Genomic DNA, 26118 nt, shown 5'->3' with positions numbered 1-26118 from the left:
TAAAGTTTTTTTTCTTTTCTTTTTTTTGCTTTTAAAGAAGGTCGTTTGGAATAAAGACAGTTGTAATTCAAAAGTTCTGTCCCTGGTCTCTCACGCTTTAGACGGTATTTTCTCCAGTATTCCTTTTATTTTCAGCACCACCCAACCTCTCTGTACATTATTCAAGCAGTTGGTCCTTGTCCTCCGCATTCACAGACATTGATCTGATTCTCCGAGAGTCCGAGGAAAAGGGAAAGTGGTTTGTTGTCTACCGCATTGGGAATAAGATCAGGTTTTTGCCATTTGAAAACCCCTTATCCATGGTTTCTCCTCCACCACGTTACAGGTAATCCAGTGTGATGCCACAGTGAGAAGCTCCAGCAGATAGATACAGCGTGTCAGAAGAGAATCTAGGAACCCGAGATAGCTTGGCATGTCTTTTCAGGTATCCTAAAGTTCAAAGGCGGCAAAGTGCCAGCGATGGCGAGCCTCCATCCAGTGTCATGACAGTCCTAGTGCAGTGTCGTTTGCTAGACCTCTATAAAAACCGAATCCTGCTGCCGCTTTGTTTCATTTCCCAGGTTGACCTTCTCTGTCCGGGTATGCCAGACCAGGACCTGAAAGAAACCAGTTGGAATCAGTTATTTCAGAATTTGCGACTCAAACACGCGTGTCGAAACAAAGATTGTATATATATTAAGTTGGTTTACTCATATTACTAGGAACGGGAGAAAGTGCAATGCGCAATATGGTGGGCCTAATAAACAACATTTATGTGAGTTCATGTCAGATTTCATTGCTGATTTGAAATATGTCATTTAAATGTGAAACGCACACAGGTACATAATAGTGGGAAATAAGCTCAGTGTATGTGATCTCTCAGCAGAGATGTTTTTAACTGTTGGTGTCTGAAGGGTGCTGGAACAGGATCTCTCGTACATGTCTTGATTTTATCAGTTTGATGCGGTCCAGGGAATGAGTGTTGTTAAATGGCCTCACCCAGGTGTGATGCGTCAGTTCCAGAACACATGGTACTGCAAATTGGCTTATTTTGCATAAGGCTAATTTAGCAAAACCACAAGAGATAAGTATTGTGCACCTTGGAGCAGCAACCCATAAGTAACCCAAAGCATGCTGTAGTAGTTGGCCTGATAACAAGTTGCATCCCTCCAGTAGATTCTGTAGAAGTGTTCCTTATGTAGGTGTCCGACGCTCTACTTTGCCATCTACTAATCCTGATGTTCCCTTAATAAATATTATCAAGGCAAAGTAAGTTGTAGGACAGAGCTTTATAGATACAAGTTTTTAGTTTAAGTCTGAAAGTCAGAGAAACTAAATTTGGAACTTTCTGGAGTGGATCATAATTGGTTTTGTGGGTGGTTAAACTTCATTAGTTATGTTTGCGTGCAGCTGTCGAAGACATTTGCAGCCCACAGAGATGTCTAATTTTTATAAGAGGAATGTAATAATACATGAAGAATTAAACTTGTGCGCTTCCGCTTTCATATGTAATAAATCCTTACATTTTTAATGCTGATAATGTAATGGCTACAACTCGGTGCGCAAAGGTTGAAAGCAGTGATATAACAGCAGTGCGGAGGTGTGAAGCCAGCAGTACCCATGGGCTCTAGTAAATCTAAATGGGTTTCAAGAAAAGGTTATTAAAATTTAAACCCTTCATTCTTTTTTTAGACTAATCTTGGAGTAGTTTTAGTCTTTGGCTGTGTGTATCCCTGAGAATATTGTAAGACAAGGGCAGATGTCATTTTAATTTTTGCAATGTGTGCCAAACCATCTTGTTTAATACTCTTAAGACATTTCAATTTGTGGTGAGAGAAACTCCACTCAGAGTGATCCTGGAATGAGAGAAGATACCCATTCTCTGGTTTTCAAAAGCCCCAAAAAAATTAGCCAATCAAATTAGAGGACTGGTGTCATGCAAGATCCTATCACCCTTCTTCAAAACGAATAAATTTGTATATAGAATATATTTCAAAACTTTTGCATTCCCCTACGAAACTTTGCATTTGTTAGCAAAACATATGACATCACGGTGAAACAAAACATTTGCGAAAGAATGCAAAAGCATTGAAATATAATTTTTCCTCCCATCGTATATTTTTCCCCCATCACCATGTCCCTTTAGGGCACAGGTGTCAACCTCAGTTCCTGGAGGGCCACAGCCTTACAGAGTTTAGTTCCTGCAGTTTTAAAAAAATATATAAAATAAATAAATAAATAAAAGTTTTTTATTCAGCAAGTGACAGTAAAGACATTTATATCATTACAAAAGATTTCTGTTTCAATTATGTTCCTTTGAACTTTGTTCATCAAAGAATCCTGGGGAAAAATTATCAAGGTTTCCACTAAAATATTAAGCAGTTGTTTTCAACACTGATAATAATAAATGTTTCTTGAGCACCAAATCAGTATTTTGGAAACATCATGTGGCATTGAAGACTGGAGAAACCACATTCCATAACAGGAATAAATAACATTTTAAATAATAAAAAAAATGGTAGATTACACAATATTGCTGTTTTACTTCGTAAGCATAAGAGGCTTCTTTCAAAAACCTTTTTAAAAATCCTACTGACCCCAAACTTTAGAACAGATTTGCATGAACTATAAAAAATTACAATTTGCAATATTAAAAATGTGTTTGTATATGGAAAATTTTACATTAACAAAGGTTAATGCTCCGAATGCATTGTTCATTGTTAGTTCATGTTATCTATTTCATGCCATTAACAATGTATAGACCCTTAGTCTGTACTAATAACTATACACCATAGTGATTTGCTATAATTGTACAAAAGGGATAGAATCTTACACAACATCGGAACTAACTGTTACACAATTAAAGCATTCTAGCTCATTTGTTCAGCTCACTTGTTCAAGTCCATTGTGGGAAAAAGTGGGAAAAAATGTCTGTGGATTCTATTTGGGCGGTCTTGTATGAAACCATTTTCTCAAACAATCCTTTTGTCGAAGATGTTGAAGAAGTGTTTCTTTTGAATCTGCCCACAACACAATCTCTCAAATGATGATTCTCTCTCAAGGCTTCAGATACTCATCCTGTTCAGAGTGAAGCAAGCTGGCACGCTGACAGCAGTCTGGCAGGAGCACGATTGAGACTGACATTAATAAACAGGAGAGTCTATGCACTGACTTCTGTAAATAAGCCTGTGAATCTCTCTCACACCCTCTTTACCTCTCTATCTATATAGCATGAGTGCCGTCTCTCTTAAACAGTTTCCTTTTCCCCTCTCCTTCTTCCTCTGTCCCTTTCCTCCTTGTCACATCAGTTCAGTCCGATTACTCACATAAGATGACCCCCCCTCAATCCTACACAGCCTCTCTGCCTTTAATTTTGAAGTGCATGCTGGGAGTTAGCCGTATTGCCCTGCCCGCAGGCTTAGTCACAGTCATCCGTCGGGGACCCACAACAACACTTCTACAAATGTGACCTTTCCAAAAGACATCGCTGGCAGTGCTCCACTTGGACAGACGCCTGCTCACGCCTATCACGAGGACCCATAACTGTTGGCACACGCACTTTCGTTTGTTTACTTCCATAATGCCAATCTCATATAATTGGAATACAGCCACAAATTTAAGTATATTAAACTCCCACTTTGTCCAAGTAGCGCCTCGCGCTTCTTTGTAACTGTCAGTGGCCTTTCCGTCCCGTTTACGGGCGCGATATCTACACCACGCTCGCAACCGCCACGGCATTGTACCACAGGAATAAACCTGCGCTCTCTGCAGTGTTTACAATGCAGACATTATGCTGCGTCTGGAAAAATGACGCATAACTGATTGGCTGATGTTGAAAATGTGTCCTGCTCTTGCTGGTGTTGGTGATTAGTGGAATTGTCAGCCCTGCTAATAGTCACTATTAATAACCCAGGCCGGCTACCATTAGGGTAATTGGGTGATAATGATGATGGCAGTAGCAGTGACGCGTGGTACAGGGAGGAAGAGAGCATTTTGACATGTAAGGTGAGTCGACTGAAGAGGATTGAGCTTGAGATTTCAGCTCCTGAGATAATGGGTCACGAATGAATGAAGGAGCATTTTTTTGTTTTTAATTTTCAAGCGCCACTTGACATAGCTATTCATTATTGTCACTGGTAGAAGAATAGACCAGCGTACAAAGTTATGTTTTCATAACTAAAAAAGGTTGGGGCGAGTCATATTGCCCAAAATAATGAGTCTCAGATTTTAAGAGATACCTGGAGCTAATAAAGGAAATACTTTTTTTTAGTATGCATGATATTCAAAGGTGAAGGATGCAAATGCAAGCTGTACTGACCTGGGTACAGTTCTGGGCCTTTGGCTCCAAGTCCTCCACCTTGGTGATCTGTTTTAGGAAATCTGATTCTTGCATCCCTGGTTTGGCTCCTCTCCTCTTGAACAGGGCACGTGGGTTTGACAGGATCACCTGCAGGTTCACTGCAAAGCCTGCCGTTAACAAAGTAAAAATTGCAAGCAAATTATAAATCAAACAATTCAATTAAAATGTATTTTATTTATCCTCGCTGCTGCTTTTGACATAACAGCTCGTGATAGTCATTACTGAGAAGGGTTTGGAACTCCTGTGTCGTCTTGTGGTGTGACCAGTCAGTCAGCATTGTCATGATGTCATTTCCTTGTGCCTTCAGAGTGATTAGTCGCATACGGCTCGGGTGATTGGCTTAAACCTGGCTGCAGAACTGAGTGCCCTTAAGCAGTGTTGGCAAATTGCATAACATCGAGCAACTGCCATTGAGATGAATGGGAATACTGTCGGATAACTTTCTCCAGGTATTATATGCCTCGTTTGCAAGTGAGAAAGTCTGGTTATTGAAGCTCATCAAAAAGCTTAGTGGAAAAGGCCTGAAATTGTTAATTGAAATTGTATGTCAAATATATTGTCCAAATAATCTCTTTATATATTCAAACACACTCTATCATTCACTGTGTATTAACTATATACTCAAATGCTCTCTCTTGACCTTATGCATTTCTCATGGAAGCAGGTTTAACACTGTCGCATGTGGGTCAGGATAAGTTTTTCACCCGCTTGTTTCCATTTCTCTCTATGACACCGTCTCAGCCCCAAAACAGGAGAAGGACTTTTCAAATGTTACTATAGGGAATATCACCCTCTGTTGTGGGCTTTTTATCCTGCATGGACACAGGCTGTTTTCTAGGACGCCTGCATTCCAGCTAAAACCACCTGGGTTTCCCTCAAATCCGCAGAGGCGAGCTCATGACAGCATTGCACTGCTCATCTAAGCCTTGGCTAACTGTGTCCTTGTGTAGTTACAAGGTTTCTCTCCTTCACATCGACATGCATAATGTCAAGGTTTATTAATAGTTGAAGGCCAGCCAACTCCTTTCTTTTGATCTTTTTTTCTTTTTCTTTTTTTTTTTAATGACTATATTGCCTTTTGATGTCCCTATACAAGTATTGGGGGAATGATGTAAGAACCTACGTTCAGAGATCTAGGAACGCGGCTTTGATAGAGCTGAAGAGCCGGACACGTTTCTGCTGTTGCACCAACAGCACTTCAGGGTCCGTCTAGATGTGATGCATAAACCGTAAGCCCGTCCTAAACATTCACATCCTGATTTCTGAACCAACTCCAAGACTTCATGACCAGCCGTTTATAAGGTCTTTAATTAGGGTGGCCTTCAAATTTGTACTGTTGAAAAGCTGAAAAGTGATTGATGTTTAAAACTTATTTTGCCTAACAGGACTGTCAAGTCATTTCATTTCCATGGAAATGTGATGCATAAATCATGAAATCATTAGTACTTAAATATGTAAATCATATTCAGAAAACGGTCTAAAATTAATAAGGGACAATAAGTAAATATTAATAGAGCAATCTGTAAAATGCACATTGGAAAGAGCACCTTTTAGATATGTTTTATGTTGTCACTAACAACTTTTCAAAAGGATTAAATTCTGTAAAGGTATAACATGAACTCACTGATGTAATTCAATCAGTCTGCTGTTTTATAACAACCATTATTGCTTGTTTATACATACACTAATGCTCAAATGTTTTGGGTCTGTGAGATTTAGTTATTTTTTGGAAAGAAAAAAAAATCAGAAATTACATTAAATTGATCAAAAGTGATCAAAGAATGTAAAATGTTACAAAAGAGCTGTATTTCAAATCAATTCTATTCTTTTGAACTTTCCATTAATAAAAGAATCCTGAAATGTCATGGTTTCCACAAAAATATTAAGCACTAATGATAATAATAATAAATGTTTCTTGAGTACAAAATCAGAATATTAGAATGATTTCTGAAAGATCATGTGACACTGAAGTCTGGAGTAATGATGCTGAAAATTCAGCTTTGCCATCACAGAAATGAATTACGTTTTAAAATATATTCAAATATTTTAAATTATGGTAATATCACATTTTTGATCAAATAATTGCAGCCTTGGTGAGCATAAGAGACTTCTTACTGACCCCAAACTTATGAATGGTTGTGTATTGTAGATGCTAACTAAAGTTAATGGCGTAATTCTTAAATATTTAGTAGTGTGTAAATTGTATTGTGTCCACCACAATTAAGCTGTCTTAATCAGTTCATGATATTTATTACAAATATTATAGAACATTTGTACAATAAAATTCTGCAAATTATACTCGTGACACAGACCGTGTAAAGGCTAGTGTGACTCATGATTTAATCGCTGTGTACACTACAGACGCAGCTTTTTGTCATGCATAATCATTTCAGCCCTTCTCCGCCTAATGTGCAAAACGTTGCTATTGTGTGTTAAAAAGGTTTCCATGTTAAGACAAGCACTTGAGCTCCTCTTTAGGTGAGAGCAGTGCTTGAAAGCAATGAGAGAGATGGTTCAGGACCTTTTCTCTGCTATTGTGTTGTATTGTGCTCTCAGAAGAAGCCGTACAGCAGGAATACTAAATTACCTTATTGTTCTCAGCTTTTGTTCAGGGAGGAGTGTAGTGGAGCCGGCAGATTTATGAACCTTAAACAGCTCATTTTCAACATGCGTTTAGTCTATGCCAGCGATGTGAGGAAGCGTATGCATTATGTGAAGTGTTTGTTAAGGGAGATGTGCTCACTGTCAGGTAGGGCCTGACAATGAATACATTACCTCTGATGACAACGATGATGATATTATGGGTGAGTGAACACGTGAGGAAAAATATGAGTTTTGGAAGAAGAGCAATAGTGGTAGTAACAGAGATCACATGAGAAAGAGATGATACCATCTCTTGTTATTAGAGTTTCATGAACAGCATAATATCCAGCGGCAGCGCTGGAGTCTGGGGAATTAGGGATTGCTTCAACTATACGCACTGCTATCTCTGACGTTGTATTCATTCCTTCGAGCGCCATATGAGCCCTGCCTCTCTCCATTAGGATGTTTCCAACCTGTCAGCATCTTCTCACCTCACCCTCTTTAATGCACTGCCTGAGAGCTCACATTTGCTAAAAATGCAGAGAAATTGCTGAATTTAGCCTCAGTAAAGGGGCTTTTTGCCAATTATAGGGAGCAAATGGTTGCTTCGTCTGCCTAAAAATCTAGGGTATCTGTTATATTTGCCTGTCAGTAATGCTTCGTAATAGTGTGGATTTTTTTTTTTTTTTTTACTGTTGTACTACGTTCTTTATCATTGTAAACTATTAGTATACCATTTGAAAGCTGATTTTCCCAGAAAGTGTAAACACGGATGCTTTTAACATTGTTCTGTTTGTGTATCCTGACCAGCTTGACATGTCAACTTCCAATTTACATGTCACTTAGCAGACGCTTTTATCCAAAGCTACTTACAAATGAGGAACATCACGAGCAGTTTATCAGAAGAGCCAACAATATTTGCAGTACAGCCAAGTGCCTTTGTTTATGGTTGTGTTTTAGTTAAGTGCTTGTGGAAAAAGTGTGTCTTCAGCTCTTTCTTGAAGGTTCTGATGGTCTCAGCAGACGGGGCGGAGGTTGGCGTTCATAAGCCTGTTTATTTATTATTATTGCTATTCCATTTGGAGAGACTAGTGCTGTAAACATTTTCTGTTAATTAAATTTTTGTTTGTTTTTTTGTTTTGACAACCCCTTAATCTATTAATATGAATTTTGAGCCTCTGTTCTCTGCAAGTACAGTTCAGTATTTTTTTGTTGTATTATCTGTATACTATTATATTATTTGAAATGTGTATGTATACATACTTTACATACTACTAATTTTATCTCTGTCAGTCGCCAAGACAACATTTCAAATTTTCATGTATAATTTTTTTCATGAAAACATTTTTTTTAGGGCTATGCAATGATTAATCGCGTTTAATCGCATAATATATGTGTGTACTGCGTATAATTATTTTGTATATATAAATACACACACATGCATGTATATACTGTATTTATATTAAATAAATATTTGCATGTGTATACTGTGTATATGTATATGTAATTTATATTATATATAAATATTTTATGTATAAATAAAACATTTTTCTTAAATATATGTGTGTGCATGTGTGTGTATTTATATATACAAAATAATTATACACAGTAAACACACATATATTATGTAAACACAAACGTTTATTTTGGATGCGATTAATCGCGATTAATCGTTGCACAGCCCTATTTTTTTTTATAATTTTGGTTTTCGTTAACAATAACCACCCTGATACAGTTCACTTACTTAGTGCCTTCCCTATTGACAAAGATGAACTATAGCTAGATTCACTAGTGTAAGCCCGTCTCACGATCACAAACTCGCCAGCTTCGGTCACTAAAAAGAGGTAATTGGCTAAATACCTGAGATGGTCGCTTTCACGCTTACACAATCTAAGATACTTTGGTATAGCCCCGATGGTTTAGCATACACTTGAGTTTAAAATAACGTTTACTTCAGTAGAGGTATATCTTCAGTAGAGGTATATCTACTTCAGCCAGCAGCCATATCACCCTGTAGTCCAAGACTGGTTGCCCACTGAAGCTAAGTAGGGCTGAGCCTGGTTAGTACCTGGATGGGAGACCTCCTGAGAAAATCAGGTTGCTGCTGGAAGAGGTGTTAGTGAGGCCAGCAGGGGGCGCTCATCCTGTGGTCTGTGTGGGTCCTAATGCCCCAGTATAGTGATGAGGACACTATACTGTCAAAGAGTACCGTCCTTCGGATGAGACGTTAAACCGAGGTCCTGACTCTCTGTGGTCATTAAAAATCCCAGGATGTCCTTTGAAAAAGAGTAGGGGTTTAACCAAATGGCCAAATTGGCCCTTTGGCCTCTGTCCATCATGGCCTCCTAATCATCCCCATATACTGATTGGCTTCATCACTGTCTCCTCTCCACCAGTAAGCTGGTGTGTGGTGGGCGTTCTGGCGCAATATGGCTGCCGTCTCATCATCCAGGTGGATGCTGCACATTGGTGGTGGTTGAGGAGATTCCCTTCTACCATATGTAAAGCGCTTCAAGTACCCAGAAAAGCGCTATATAAATGTAACAAATTATAGGTATGGCCACTTCTACAGATATAAGTCGACCAATGTTACTTCTCTTATAATAGCTTTGCATTGGCCATGCCGTGGTTTCCCACGTACACTTATCTAAAGTAACATTAAATTAAAACAGAGGTAAGACACACCCAAATTTAGGTTGGTCAAGCAGCATTTTTGCTGTCCTTAACGGAAATTCATTTCTTGTCTTTGCGAACCAAGTACACTTGAATTAGTGCCAAATATTAGTCGTCACTAATCTGACGCAGACTTGCGGTAATATACGAATCCGTTTAATCTACTTGGGAAAACAATATCAGAGTCAGTCAGAATAAAATCAAATGTAACAATTTATTATGTCAGGTAAATGTATCATGCCAATTTCATAATCAGTTCAAAGATTAAACCATATAGATTTTTGGGTGAATTTTGGTGATCTCAGCATATGAGAGAGAAGGAATGGGGGAAGAGGGAAAGAGATGTAAATTAGGATGATTCTGAGGTGAGACTTACATCTCAAATGGTGATGCTAACTTCACAAGAGAGTTTAAATGTTTATTTCCTTTGTTTTCTCAAAGAGTTGCCCTCTCTTCCAGTTCTTCCAGTTTTTTCCAGTCTTATAGTATAATATAGGAGAAAAGCCTCTTCAGAAAACTCTCTGGTGTTTCACAGCTTTTTGCCTCAGCTTAGAGCATTCTTCTTGCATGGTCTCTCTATATAGAAGTCGTTTTGCTGCCTGCTTTGGGCCAATTTTATATGCCTGTTTGAAACGACTTCAGTGAGGGGCAGTCTGGAAAGTATCAACACGACCAAACTGCAAAGAAGTCCCATCTGTTTATCTGAGCAGCCAAGCTGCTCCTCATACAGCTGATGTTATGATCAGCAGCAGCACATGGTATTACGTGGGCAGAATATCCTTTAGAACTCAGAGAAGATAGACAGAGAAATGGAAGTTCAATATCTTAATAACATTAAATAAAATTGAGAGACCTTGTGGTGAAACTTGAAGACATAATGCTCCAGGTAATGTGGTTCTGCTTCTCCAATACTTTTAAGACATTTACAGTAATGGTTCTGAACTTTAAAAAGGACTTTTATCAAGTCAGTTGATGGATGGTTAATTGGTCACAGTAGCTCACCTGCAATGCCACGAGTCAACCGACATACTGATAAAAATGTATACTCTGAATGCTCTGTAAATCACTTTGGATAAAAGCATCTGTCTAATGAATAAATGTAACTTAAATGGAAGTTTTCAGATGTGCAGGATGGAAAAACGAAATCTGGTAATTGCGTTTGGCTTGAAGTTTACGTGATTTGCACAAATTAGTTCTGAAATTCAAAACCAGCTGGATGACAGAATGTGCCAGTCACCAGAAACCTGTTAATTAACCAGAGGAATCTATTGTCAAAAATCGTTCTCTGTCACACAATCCAGATAATGTTAAAGGCCTATAAACATTCGAAATCCAGAAATAGATGCAATAGAGGCATTTCTGAGAACTGGTCAAATGGTTTTTAAAAAAACCAAACGTTTTTTTCAAATGGCTGCTTATTCTATAATACTGAACCATCTATAAAAGTGAGAGGAGAATATGGCACTGACTCCACAGATGGATTTTTCAGGTCTATGGCATAACTTTTTATTAAATTTTTTATTTAGGATGCCCATATTAACGTCAGACCATTAATACTGCATGCCTCAGTGAGGTTTCAGCATTGAAGATAAGGCCCATGTGCGGAAAATATGGTGAAAATGCATTATCAAGTGATTTATCAACACAATCAATCTAGATTTTTGAATATAAAATAATGAATTGAAGGTTTAGATTGTTCCGTGTGAATTAATTAGCATTTGGATTTCCTTACGTAAATTAAATTTTGTGATAATCAATTTTTAATCGTTTTCAGTTGCACACTCCAATAACCATTCTAGAATGTTCTGCCATTATTAAAGGGAAATACAAAATGCAGTAACACAGAAATCAGTTTTCTGTTATTTTGTTCTGTTACACAGCAGAAACAGTGTCTTGCAATTATGATTAAGCCTTGTGAATACGCTGCTTCTGCACGTGGTGTAAAACAGGCATAATGGTCATTTCAAACATATGTGACATTTTTTTCCTGGTTTGATAACACTGTTGCAGTTATCATTCAGTTTTGTCGTAATAATAATCAGTAAAAATCGCTAGCGGCGTTTTGACAACTTACTATGGGGGGAAAATTACTCCTGTGTAGGTCGATCTTAGTGACGTCTTACCAGCCATGTCAATTGCAAACGGCCTGTCAGCTTTCCAGCCTGTGTACCAGCCGACCACTTTCCCCTTTTTCACCAGGGGTCGCTCGTACCTCCGGCCTCCTACAAGTCCCACTGGCCACACTGACACTCTCCGGGTTGACCGCATCTGTAGAGGAAGGGAAACATGATAATATTGCAAACACAATGCACTACATTTTTATTTAAAAGCTTTTTAATTAAAAGGAAATAATTAATTAAATGATTCAATGATTTGAAGGGGTCCTATGAAGCTTTTTTAACTTTAGTTAGTGTGTAATGTTACTGTTAGAGCATAAAAAAAGATCTGCAAGGTTACAAAGCTCAAAGTCCACTCCAAAGGAAGATATTTTATTTAACAGAATCCACTTTTCAAGAACTACAACAAACAACTCGTTTGTACTACAACGCAATTTTTCCGGATCCTGTGAAGTCATAATGTTACTCATTTAAATAATCCCTGCCCACGGAATACGAGAAAAAGGGGTCGAGGCCTGGTTGAGCTGCATTAGAGAAGACAGTGTTGTCGCTATGTCAAAGAGACGCTGTTTTTTCCCCCACCCTGTTTCCAAAACTCATTTGTTTGACCTTCCTAAGGCTGATGTACTTAGAGTGGTTAAAAAATATTTTCAACACTGTTCCTGAACATTAAAACCCCAACGTTTATCTGTGTGCTACACATTTTATGGACAACAGCTTCCAGAACCACAATGCAGGCTACGCACAAAAGCTTCTCCTGAAATGATGGATCGGTTCCCACTTTGTCGGGACAATCTGTTGTTTGTGAAACACACCTTGTAAGTATGTCTTATTATTTCTAGTTGTGTTTTCTATTACCAGTTCCAATTTATGTTGTTGCTATGTTGTAAACAAAGGGCAAAGATGTTTGCCTCCGCTCGCCTGCTAGCCAACATTAGTGTTAGAGTTTACTGTAGCGTTTGTAAGCTCTCGCTTTTGTAAGGCTGTTCACCGCCCCTTAGGAAAATTAACCTTGGCTCTGTGATCGATCACTGTTTCTATAACCATAATATTCCGACAAGTATCATGATTAAATGGTGTATAACTTCATATCTAAAATCTATTACAAAATTTACAATTACTATTACAAAAAAAACATACCACTCTGAAACGTCCATTGAAATCTGTGCTTGCAAAATCTGTGCATGAAATCAGTTCTGCACGATCCTCTTGTTTGTTAACATTCTTAAGTCTGAATCAGGCTTGAATTGGTTTGAAATTGACACATCCTTAATATTTACATCTGAGAGCTTGCGGTTATGGTAAGGAGAGTGGCATTTCCTGAACATGCGCTAACCAATCACAGCACATTTCATATTTCGGAAGGAGGGGCTTCACCGAAACAGGAAATAAACGGCACGTTCGGGCCAGACTGGGGAGAGAGGTGCAGTAATAATGAAAAATATGTGATTTTTGAACAATCAAGCATAAAAGCATATTCTAGTACACCCCAAAAACAAAATCAAGATTGGGGGGATGTCTATGGCTCAATGTCTATTATGGTGGTTACAGCCCTGCTTTATAACCATACGAGTACTTAGACAATTTTTCTTTTTAAAGGAGCAAGTAAAGTACTGCCACGAACAGCATGGCTTATTATAAAATCCTGGCTCATTTTCAGCATAAATAAGTCCGTCCACCTGCAGTTTGCTGGAGACAGCACACACTGCTCTTCAGTTTCATAAACACAATCACATCTGATTGAACCACCCGGCAACACTAAAACTGTCATTTCCAACAAGATACCATCTCCCTTGTGAAATTTTAAACATCCTACAGCTGAAAGAATCTCCTTTTTTCTTCATTCCTTCATATATAATAATAAAAAATAAAAAAATACTATTTGCCACTGGGGGAATGAGCGTTGCTGCAATTTCTCAAACAAATGGTCAGAGTAGTCTTTGAATATTTAATGGTTGTGCTATTTATGTGAGTGCTGTACGCAGTCGGGTGACGTGTCTGTGGCTGGCGGCCCTAAGCAATGGACAAGCTTTGAAGCCAAAACTGCTGCCCCTTTAGCTGTGTTTCTAATGCCCGTCTTCCTCCCTCTCTTCAAAGGCTTCGTCTCCATAATGGTTGCTCTTAAAGTGTAACACAACTCAAAGGCAAAATCAAAGAATTCTCTATAGCAAAGAGGATGTCATCTGCAGGTGCCAAGCATCCTTTCGTGTTGAAGATGACAACAAGGGCAACAGGCACAGCCGTCAAATGCAATGTCACATACACTGTTCTTTGAGTTGAGCTCTCAAGCTACTGGCGGCTATATGGAAAGACATCTGTATTTGGCAGTTTTTGTGACCCATGTGTTTTCCTGCAGGGACAGGGAATAAGAAATTCTGGCCCCATTTTGACAACACAGTGCAGAGAAATAAATTTGTAGTAGACGAGTGTGTTCAATATCTTTAGGGAGGCAAAATCACCTTCGATAACAAAACTCTACATGCTGCCTGACAGTTCCAGAGAGGATTCGAACAATGCAAAAAAAAAACAATACGAAATCGGATCTAATAAGGAACTGTATTTCTAGGGAAAGACAGGTTACAACTGAGACCAATAAATCGAATGCAGAATTTGTCGTGGCACTGAAGCCACAAGGCAAAGTAGCAGCATACACAGTATACTGAGAGTTCGTGGATATGCTTTTCAGTAACAATGTCTGAAAATCTGTGAAACAAGAGCAGCATCTCTGCATAAGTTGATATGATTAATTTTCATAAATCTTATGTAAAAGTGCATTTTGTATTAATTTTTGTTTTACAGTATAAGTAAACAAAAGTGTAGCTTTTCGGGTAAATGCATCTTGTTTTTACATATTTAAATTGTAAACTTAGAGAACACTTTTTAATGAGAGTATTGAGGTGATAAAGCATTTTTATCCTAACCGACCACAACGAGCAACGCTACATTTCGTTGGTTGTTTAGTTTTTCAGAAGTGCTGCACACACTGAAATCTCATTGGACTTAAAATGATAGTCCACGCAAAAATGAAATTTCTATCATCATTTATGCACTCTAATGTTGTTCCAAACCTGTATGACTTTCTTTTTTCTGTGGAACATTAAAGGGATAGTTCACTCAAAAATGAAAATTCTGTCATCATTTACTCACCCTCAAGTTGTTCCAAACCTGTATGAGTTTCTTTGTTCTGTTGAACACAAAAGAAGATATTTGAAAGAATATGGGTAACCAAACAGTTGCTGGTCCCAACTGTATAGTAGGAAACAAATACTATCGAAATCAATGGGGACCAGAACCCAACAGAACAAAGAAACTCATACAGGTTTAAAACAATATGTGGTAAATGATGACATAATTTTCATTTTTGGGTAAACTATCCCTTTAAAAGAATATTTTGAAGAATGTTTGTAACCAAACAGTTTTGGTTCCCATTGACTTCCTCAAAAAATATAATGGAGGACAAAACTGTTTGGTTACATTCTTCTACACACATTTTTCAAAATATCTTCTTTTGTGTTCCACAGAAGAAAGTCATACAGATTTGAAACAACATGAGGGTGAGTAAACGATGACATAATTTTCACCAGTTCAAGTACCAGTCTTCATGAATATTAAACATGAATGAGGAGAGACTGGTTGTGGATATCATGATCACATTTCAAAAGGAAAAGCATGCAGTCTGGTCTGTTAAAGCGTTACATTACACATGAAAATGCAAGCTATTTGTTCTTATTTTTAACGCTCTTCAGTTCCAGCAGGTTGTGAGTGTGAGAGCCACACAAACAGAGAGAACTGTTCTGATTGGCTGGTTCGTGATCGATTATATATCACGCTCCATTTTTTGTTTTGGACAAATTGGTTTTCATCTAATTGCATTAATATTCTAACCAAAAATATGAAAAAATTAAAAATGATTTTTATGTTTGATGATGAATCTATTTTAACACAAAATGATCTTCCACACTCCACTCAAGCAGCTGAACACAATTTTTTCCACAAGCACTAGATCAATGACCATTAGCGAACTGTACTATTGTCCCTACTAAACCTTTATTTTAAACAACTCAATTGTTTCACTGTTTCTCGGTCACATCTCTGTACTAGCTTGTACTTTTCTAGCCAATTTTGAGACTTTGCATTGCAGCTCTTTTATATTACTGTCGCCTTAGGATGAATCCCTCGAGCTTTAGCATTTCTCGTTGGGGGAAACAGTATGTGCTAAATGAATACATTTCCTTGGTGTCGTTAATATTTGTCATTATGAAGCACTAGCTGTTGAAAGTGGCCAAATGACTCTCATTGTTGTGCTATGTAATGTGTTTGTGTTGAGCAGAGCAGGGGTCATCAGCATACTGACACTGCGCTCTACCCCTCAGGGGCCGTTCCATGTGTTCATCCACATGTCCAGCTGTGTTCTGGAGAAATGGAGAGAGAGAGAAAGAGGCAGAGGGAGGGACGGATGCACAAAGCAAGCATTGAAGAAATAAGGAGGGCAGCAAGGCCTGTGGCAGAGGAAAAGAGAACAGCTAAAAGAGGAGGAAAAAGCAGAGGTAAAAGACTGGTAGAATAATTGATGATAAATGAGACGATGAGCTATAAGTGCTGGGTTTGGACAACAGCCGAGAGAGAAGAATATTTTGTGTTACTGTAGATAGAACTGAGTGTAATGCAGTGGAGGAAACCTCTTCCCTCTTTGCCCTTTTTATATATCCCATATCAAATAAATGAAATGGATAATCATCAGAAATCGATTAAAGCAACACACTCACATGGTAATTTTAGGTTTCGGTGAATTGGTGGCTAAGTTGTTTATTTTCTTATTCGTACATTTTCATAAAATCTTCTTATGTCCCACTGACGGTTAGGTTAAAGTGTGGACCTTCATGATTTTGTCTGAAAATTGCACGTTTCCTTACGAATTCATGAACATTCATATGTCACCTCGTAAAATATTTGTTTTCTCAAGAGATTGGTATGATAAAATGGATGGTTCTGCCAAAAATTTGTATTTGTCATTACTGTCATTATTTACTCACCTCATGTGGTGGCTATGTTGGTCAAACTCTAAAAAGAAAACAAAAACAAAAACAAAACCCAGCATAAAATAACATTAAATGTGATCTATATGACTTGTGCACTGATATCGCATAGTACACAATAGCTTTAGTTTAAAGTTTGGTCTGTTCCTCATACATACGACTTTATAGTGTTCTTTTGTACTTTTTTTGAGCTTGACATCAATGTTACTTAAGTGCAAAAGGGCTGTGTAAAGATTATTTAAAATTTCTCCCTTTTCCACTGAAAAATATGGGTTTGGAACGACAAGATGGTGAGTAAATAATGACAGAAAATGTAACCCTATACTGCTTATACTTCAATATTAATTGGCTGAAATTCCAAGGGTGTGTCTTTATTATCTATATTATATAGGCTATTATTGTCTATATTAATTGCCTTCATTAAACTGACTTTATCAAAAACTTATCTGAAGAAATATGTGCACATTTAAAAAGAAAAAATGTGTGTGAGAGATGTAGAAAAACTCAACCTGTATAAGACAGAGGCTCAAATGAAGTGTATCTCCTCTCATCACTTCGTCATGTTATCTGTTTCGTCCATCGTCCACAGACAACCGGCTAAATAGACAAATCCTCATTTCCCAGCTGTCAGGACGCTTTGTCATTTCTCTGTGACTTCCACTCAAACTGGGTTAATTCACTCTGCTTGGCTACACAGTATACTGGGTCGCCTTCATTTATGTGAGTCAACCACTGCACATTTAAAGACTCATAAGAAATAGATAACAATGGCATGATAAAACACACCACATGAATCTCTATGGGGACAGATGTTACAGCAAGATCTCCAGAGACATTATTTATTAACGGCCAACTTTTAAAAAATAAGTATATTTCTCTCTATACATTTAAGTGTAATGCAACAACCTTGTGGAGTGCAAAAACATATTGTACAGTGACAATAAAGAGCTTAAATGGACTCGACCATGGCACCAATTTGTTTTAACTGCAGCTTTAAGGTTAATTGGTGCTTTTAAATTTTTAGGTTTAAACTTTTTTTTTTACAGTGCAAGTTCTCAAGGCAAATACTGTAAGACCTCTGAGTTGTGCATACAGTTTACCTGTAGCATGTAACGCCACTGGTCTTATAGATGCTATAGTTGTCATTTGATGGGCGAAATAAGATGGGTATGAATTTGCTTCTTCATGAAAAAAAAAAAACTAACTCATCCTGCACCATTTGAGTTATTGTACAGACAGACATGACCCTTTACAATGGCTCCTCACATCAGGATGAGAATATCTTACTCAGGGTGGTAGCAACTGCCTTGCAAACCCCTAGTTCCAGCCATATCTCGACACAGAATGGCATATTCATGACTTTGACCAGTGTGGGCCAGCAGAGGTTTCTTTAGAGCCCCAGACATATATCGGTCTATATGATGTGGCACGGTTTGCAATTTAACATTTCTATTGTGATCGCTTATCTCATCAAATAGACTAGTTCTTACTTTCCAGATTTAATTTCAAGCATTCTGCAGCTCTAAACTGAGCAGAAAGAAGTCATATTTACCTCTTCAAATAACTCAAGGCTGTAAGTGTTATCATCATCCGCGAAGAAAACGACTCCTTTATCTTTGGACGCGCGATGTCCTCTGAGCCAGCCGAGCGCTAAGTTCCTTTGCTCGGTCGCTCGCGGCATCCCCGTCCGCTTGAACCTGCGCGGGGTGAACACGTTCAGGTGAGTGTATCGCAGCCCAGACCGGGCAAGAAACCGCGAAACCAGCTCCGTGTGGGAGTTCGAGTCCTCCACCACGACCCAGTGGAACTGCGGAACCTGGCGGAACGTATTTGCCAAGCGGGTGAGCTCTGCTTTCTGCACCGCTCGGCTGTAAGTGGGAGTGATGGCATAAATGACCGGGAGAGATGTGGTGTTACTCCCGCTGCTGCTGGTCCTGCTGCTGCTGCTGCTGCTGGTCCGAGTCGTCCTGACTACCTGCCGCTGCTGCACATTTCCCAGCCGAGACAAATAGAAGCTGGCCGTGTTCCGTACAGACAATCTCTTCGTATCGATGTCGATCACGATGATCACTATCAAGATCCACGGAAGAAGGATGAAAAAGCGAGAGTAGAAGATGGATTTCATTGTGCCCGAAGAACCAGCGCTGCTTAATGTAAAGAATTAACAGTCCGCCACAAACAGAGCAGTTCATTCAGAGGCGATTATTGTATAATTGCAGAATATTACTTTTAAAACTTCCATTAAAGCCTCTCCTCGCGTGTTTATTATTCGTTAGCCGCAGTCCACGAACGTTTAAACTTCCCATTTCCCTCAACTAAACGCGCTGTTGCGATGCCATCCCGTCCTGCGCTCCGCCAGTCAGTCCGTTCCCTGAGAAGATGCTCATGGGTCTTTAGTCGTTCAGCGCAGAGAACAGTGCTAAAAATAACAACAGGTCATTGTTTTGGTCACGTGCATAGCTTGGAGTGCAATAAAGCCATGCAGGTGAAACGATTGCTCAAACCTGCACCGAATGATGGGACTGAGCTCTGATGGTCTGACAGTCGCTGCTGCTGTATAGTCCGCTGAAATGAGGAAGACTGAGAGACTTCAAACTGAGAATTCACCCTCCCCACCTGCGCACTAGAGAGAGCGAGAGAGGAATTACTTGCATTGTAGTCTTTTTTTATTTTTTTATTTTTTACGCGGTCTCTCATACTTATATAGCCTATGCTAATAATCATAATTTGTCTGTTAGAGCTTCAAGTTTACGGTTTATTTCTAAACTAAATACGTAGCCTAAAGAGGGCTGTTGTTAGATGACCCCAAATAGCTATAGGCTATAGATAACATGTTTTTCCCTCGAATTTATTGCATTCATTAGCCTAATTACTTTCTCCATCTTCATTTTATTTTAAGCATTTTGATAAATAAAAAAAATCTTAAACAAAACAATGTTTTGGTTTGGTTCACATTTGATTTATCAAATATTTATATTTGTATATGTTTTAAACTATTAGCCTAACAATCGTTATATTTACTTGGAGAAATGTGAAATTCTTTCACTAAAGATCATGGGTGTGGTCTTTATAAATAAAACGTTTTCATGGGCCAATGTAAATCATTCTATCTAGGCTATGTATAAATTCAAAGCGACAAGATAGTCTTGCATGACCTGGCGTGTTTTTTTTTTTTTTTCTTATCCAAAAAGAGGGAACATGTGAACATTATATAGCGCAAAACACTCTCATGTAATAGTATGTTTCATACTCGAATCCGAAGGGCGCCATTATGAAAGGGACTCATAGAAGTAATAACTTGTGACGTTTCAGGAAATCCCTTATGTGGACAAAGGCTTAGCTGAATAAAAAGCAGAAACGTTTCGACTCATAAAACGTGAAGACAACAAACAGCTGTGACAATATATAATTGATGTGTTTTTTAATCCATCTCAGGGTATTTTCATAACAATAAAGTAGGCCTGTATGAATAATTAAGTGCTAATTAACAGCCTTTATAGGCTAAAATATATTTGTGCCTTATTCTGTGATTTAAAAAGACTATTTTATTTAACATAAAATCACAAGTGTTTGTAGTACATAAACCAATCATAAAATTGTCATTATGACAATACAGGCAAAAATATTATAGCCCTTTCATGCATGAATTATGATAACCTCCTGTGTTTTTTTTTTTTTTGTGTTTTTTTTTTGCCTATGTGTTTTTATTGCTCTTAGGTCATGAAAAACAAGATTTGAAAAAAATAATAAAATGTACACATATTTTTCAAAGAGATTCTCAGATGTCCACTTGAGTGGACACTGGACAGCATGTTATGGTTTAAACTGAAGAGATACTGTATTAAACATAATACAGTAATAACACAGCAATATTGTGTATATTTCACAAACCAATCAATAAATTATATAAAATCATGTGAAAACTATAAAATATATACAAAAAATATGAATGTGAAATATTGCCAAGGCAGTTTAACTTCATACAAGTTGAACCGCATATCTTTGATATCAGAACATGAGGACATGATTTCATCAGACAGAGATCTCTACAGCCTGTCAAGCCAAGGTACAACTGTGGAAACCCAACTCAGATGCTCCCTCCAGTGTACCAGAGTATGCCAATTTATCCTTATTAGCTGATAATTCTGATTATGTTCAAGATGAACACATTTCTAACATAGCTCTCCTCTGAGAAAGCCTAGCGATCAGGTGTTTTCAATCTCATCTGAAATGAGCAGTGTTGGGGGTAACGCATTACAAGTAACATCGCAATCAGATTACTTTTTTGATGTTACAAGTAAAGTAATGCGTTACAAGTAACGTGCATTACACAATCAGATTTTTTTATGTTACGTGTAATTCATTACAAGTAATGTGCATTACGTAATCAGATTACTTTTTAATGTTACGTAATGTTTTAATGTTTAATGTAATGTTGTAAAGTAATGCATTACAAGTATGCATTAAGTAATCAGATTACTTTTTGATCTAACATGTAAAGTAATGCATTACAAACAACATGCATTGCGTAAACAGATTACTTTTTAATGTTATGAGTAAAGTAACGCATTACAAGTAACGTGCATTATGTAATCAGATTACTTTTTGATCTAACATGTAAAGTAATGCATTACAAACAACATGCATTGCGTAAACAGATTACTTTTTAATGTTATGAGTAAAGTAACGCATTACAAGTAACGTGCATTATGTAATCAGATTACTTTTTGATCTAGCGAGTAAAGTAATGCATTACAAACAACATGCATTACTGTACGTAAACAGATTACCTTTTGATCTAACGAGTAAAGTAATGTATTACAAACAACACGCATTACGTAAACAGATTACTTTAGATCTAACAAGTAAATTAATGCATTACAAGTAACGTGCATTAAGTAATCAGATTACTTTTTGATCTAACAAGTAAAGAAATGCATTAAAAGTAATGTGCATTACATAATCAGATAACTTTTTGATGTAATGAGTAAAGTAATGCATTACAAGTCACATACATTATGCATCACATTACTTTTTTTATGTTAATGCAAATTACATTCTAACACAAATCCATTTATCTCGGCCAATCGGAAATAAATAAATGATTCTAAATAATTAGACCGGACCTAACTGTGGTATAACCATTGATGAGCTATACCATCGGCCTATCGTCCAACCCTAGGGGATAAGGTGTGCCTTCCCTCTCTCTCAATTCACTATTATGCCATGTTCATTTGGCTTACGTCATTTGGGATGCACATAGTGCACCTACCTACCTACCTACCTACATAGCATAGCACATAGTATACAATATCCCTTGTAGGCTATGCATCTCCAATGACTAAAGCCAAATGAAAATGGCATGACAACATTTAACCAAATCTAACATTCACTGTAATCCCCCCTAATTTCATAGTCATTACACTCAACTTTATGTATTTTAGGAAGTTATGGCTAGGCAGCAGCTATCTGTGGAGGAGAGAAGGAGAAGAAACAGGGAATATCAAAAGAAGCGGAGAGAGAAAATACATAGTGAGGCAGAGTTAAACGAGGAATTCCTCAGAACGGAAAGGCAAAGATGGAAGAAGAGGGTGGAGGAAAGGAAAGCTAAGAAATATCAATGACTTGAATGAAAGGGAAAAGAGAAGTCAGAGAAAGGCTTGGAAACTAAGTGAATATTCAACATTTAACCGCATATATGTGTACTAAGAATGCCAGATAATGATTTAAAAACTCTAAATACATATTAGAATGTAATATGTATAATAATACAAATAAATAAAAAATAATTTGCTTTTTATTGTGTCTGACGGTGTTGACAAAAACAAAGTAATAACTGGAAAAATGCCTATTTTATGAAAAAAATACAAAATGAGGAGGTTGCACCGGTACATTGCTAAACAGCAAAGACCTTGGTCTATAATGATATACCTTCAGATTTTGTAATTTAACTAACTTTTTATTTTAAAAATTAAAACCTGTTTTATCCAAGTTCCCAAGAATCACTGTTCTGTAATAGGCTACCCTTTTCCTATCTGTAGTTAAGATAAGATTATGCACTTAAGAAATCTCATTTTGTAATAGCTTTTGTTCTAAATGAGGTCCTAACTGAAAACGCCATGGTTACCAAGCAGATAAGATAGGATTCTAAAGTTAGGATCTTTCTGTAATGCAAATTTACGAAAAATCCTAAATTAACTTGTCAGATCTTAACTTAATCTTTTCTGTAATACGCCCCCAGATGATTAATCAGAATTTTCTCCCAATCTAAAATCAATAATTGGAAAACTGATATGACTAATTAGATATTGCTTGATGCTACAATATTTTTTTTAACTGCAAGAGTCTCCAATGATAGAAGGAATGGGTGGATTTTCCGGACAAACTTGGCATTTCTGACTGGCCATTGGCCATCTTGGTTTGGAGGGGGCGGGGGGGAAATCAACACACAACGGCTTGCAACTTGATGGCAATGTATAGGATGATGCACCAGGGTCCAATGTAGAAGTTGATGTGCAACAATGGCATAAAAACCCATGCAAATGCAAGAAAATACTTTTTGAATAGCTGTCCACTGTAGTGACCACTATGCATGAAAGGGATAGAGTTAAAATGATTGGTTCTTGTTTAGCAGTGTATTTGATTTCTTAGCCAGTTAAGAGCAAAAGATAAGAAAAAATAAAACCTGTCAATTAAACTGGTATTACACTTGACATTTCTGTCCCCCTCACTTCTGAAATGATGGCTATGCCCCTGATAAAGAGGTACTGATAGATAGCGACCATATTTCAAGAATAGAGGGTGTGTCTGAACATTAATCAGATACAACATTTTTATTTGATTGCTATGTGGTTTTCATATATGTATTAATCATTTTGTGATTTGCAGACGTCATTAAAAAAAGATCCCTAATTCAGCAGAACTTGGAAAGGTGTAAATCTTACAGCATCAGCTAAAACTACAGGTAAGATATCGGAGTATGTAGACAATACACTTTGATATAAACTGCTAATAGGCCTACAAGGTTTTGTTCTTTGATCAATGTAAAACACAATTAAATTAATACTAGATGGCAATTAATTGTAAGCTTGTGTATGAAGTTCCTGTGAAATCCATAAATCCATTTCCATAAAAATAAAATGATTGACTGAAGACTCAATCTGTTAATGTTCATTTGCTTCAGGCACATTGCAGTCTGTAAGTTTAGTAGATAACCTGATGGCATAAACAAAACATTCTGATGCATGACAAACATCAAGGCAAAAAGCAACACAAGGCAACTTATTAGATTTAACAGTCAACACTGTAATCAAAATGGCTGACACATTGCCTGCAGGCTTTTATGATGTTCATTTCAGCACTGGCATGTCTTTTTGACTGTCCTGTGTCTCCATTCACAGTACGATGACAGCAATGGATTGTGACATCCAGCCTTGTCCTCCCATCCTCGACATGCCACCCCCTGTCAGCACAGACAATGTCAATCACAGAAAATAGAAGCAACTGTCAGAGACGCTATCTCATTGTGGGCACCCTTTTGTTGTCAAGTGACTGAAATCTGACAGGGAACACTGGCTATTGTGCATTTCTTTGCATCTAGAATGAAAGAGAAGTATTATGAAGTATGGCCTGTTTATTTTGAAGAAATGAGCTGCAGGTGTTTGATGTAATGGAATTGATCCGAAGTGAACTGTTCTATTACATGGAGCAAGTGTTTTTCCCCGATTTGTGAGAACTGAGGAAATGAGATGTGATGGAATAAAGAGGATTTATGCTGTTCAGAAGGAACAAGAGACACTATGACACACTTCAAGACAGAGAATGGTGCTAGTGTGCATTTTTGCAGTCAATCTAATCTGGTAATCCTCCCATCTTCCTTCACACTGATGACGCTACGCAGGAGAGCATGGACCGGACTATTTAATGGCTTCCAGGGGTGGGGGAGGAGGAAAAGGAAAGCTGTTTATTGATGGAGAAATATCCTTTCAATACTCATGCATGCTGTTGAAACCAACAGAAAGCAATAACAACCAATTAAAGCAGTGCCCCATGAAAATAGATCACAGCACAACTAGATTAAACGATAATTTAGGTCTCAATTCAATAAGAGTGAGGCAAAGCAATTTAGATCTTCACAATAAGCAGGAAATATAGAATGCATTTGTCAACACCATTTGCATAGAAATGACTTTTCATCACTTTCCATTATTGTGCGAATTTGGCTTGAGCCAATACATTTTCTCAACATAACTCAATGGAATCAATTGGCCTGCAGTTAACAGCATTAGGTCTCTGTTCTCGAAGCAACTGAAACAAATTGCTGTTGGACTTTTTCTCAACTAAAAATCGAAGCATTCAAATAGTTTCACTTGTTCCAAGCCTAATCTAATTTTCGAGCGAAATGCATCTAATGTTTCAACCTGATAACGTTTTGTGTTTCCAATTCTGCCACCATTTCAGCTGTACAATAAATTGAGTTTTAAGATGTACAGCAAAATTGCCTTAATAGCTTAATTGCCGTAATAATTTGGCTGGGTTTGTTTCTCACAAGCTTTGGTGTAAGAACAGCCCATATAGCTCCAAAATGTGAGTGTGTGTGTGTTTGGGAATAATTTCCAGAACAGGGTCAGATGTATGCTTGTCACGCAACCAGATCTCTAAATGATAGAAGTAACTTTGCAAGATCTTTCATTTCAAGGACACTCAAGAAAGTGCTAATCTGAAGCATCCAAGCTTGCAATCAATCTTTTTTAAATTTTGAATGTTAACATCTCTCTTGAATGTATATTTCATCATCTTTGTCTAATGCAGTCTTTCGAGATTCTCATGATTCTCTTTTATCCAGTGAATAAAAACGGTCCTAGCACAGCAACAGGATGAATATGTGCTGTAATAACCTTGAATCTGTGACAGAATATCATGCTGTGGGGTTGATTTACATAACAAAAGATGTCTCTTGGAGCTCAATCACAAGTAAACAGAGCCGAAGTGGTAAGACAGCATTTCACAGGCCACGTATTACAAGTACATTAATAGATGATGACACTCCTCAATTCAAGACTACATCAAAGGTATGAGCCCGGGATAAACACGCATTAGCATCTGTGATACCAAGAGGCTCTCTTGTATTGTGGCTAACTTAAGCAATTACCTATAGGAGGATCCTCTGAAATACTGAGCTCGGTTGTGCTTGTTGCCACACAAGGCATATTAATTGTCTTCTAGCACTAGCAGAGCAACTTGGTGATGTCATGATATGCAGCTATAGTGAGACCTCAGACCGACATGCTGATAGCTGTGTGGATTTGTCTTAACCACTACGCTTTGTCTTCATGGGACACACATGCAATAAAAGGTCATTTAGGTCCTT

The 26118-nt window shown here is 37.7% G+C and overlaps 1 protein-coding gene and 1 long non-coding RNA gene across 3 annotated transcripts; one reads left to right on the top strand and one right to left on the bottom strand.

Annotated features, from left to right (window-relative positions):
* Positions 1–33: 33 nt before the first annotated feature.
* On the bottom strand, positions 34–19330 carry b3gat2 (beta-1,3-glucuronyltransferase 2 (glucuronosyltransferase S)). 2 transcript variants are annotated; one of them, XR_014625554.1, is made up of 4 exons: positions 18301–19330; positions 11670–11863; positions 4298–4446; positions 34–596 (listed from the first exon to the last, which is right to left on the bottom strand). XR_014625554.1 is itself a non-coding variant. In XM_084390808.1 (4 exons), exons 1-4 carry the CDS (start codon positions 18871–18873, stop codon positions 510–512), a joined length of 954 nt encoding a protein of 317 aa, XP_084246934.1. In that variant the 5' UTR covers positions 18874–19330; the 3' UTR covers positions 63–509. The 2 variants fall into 2 exon arrangements, 1 of the variants encoding a protein (XP_084246934.1); XM_084390808.1 differs by having other exon boundaries at positions 63–596; positions 11719–11863.
* On the top strand, positions 12196–26118 carry LOC311279375. The gene is made up of 4 exons (XR_014625555.1): positions 12196–12530; positions 16086–16259; positions 23637–23712; positions 24149–26118. It is a non-coding gene; the product is annotated as an uncharacterized lncRNA (long non-coding RNA).

This window comes from Rutilus rutilus (assembly GCF_951802725.1).
Source record: "Rutilus rutilus genome assembly, chromosome: 20".
NCBI lineage: Eukaryota > Metazoa > Chordata > Actinopteri > Cypriniformes > Leuciscidae > Rutilus > Rutilus rutilus.
Note: the sequence above shows the minus strand (reverse complement) of the source record. Positions and strands in the feature narration are given on the sequence as shown.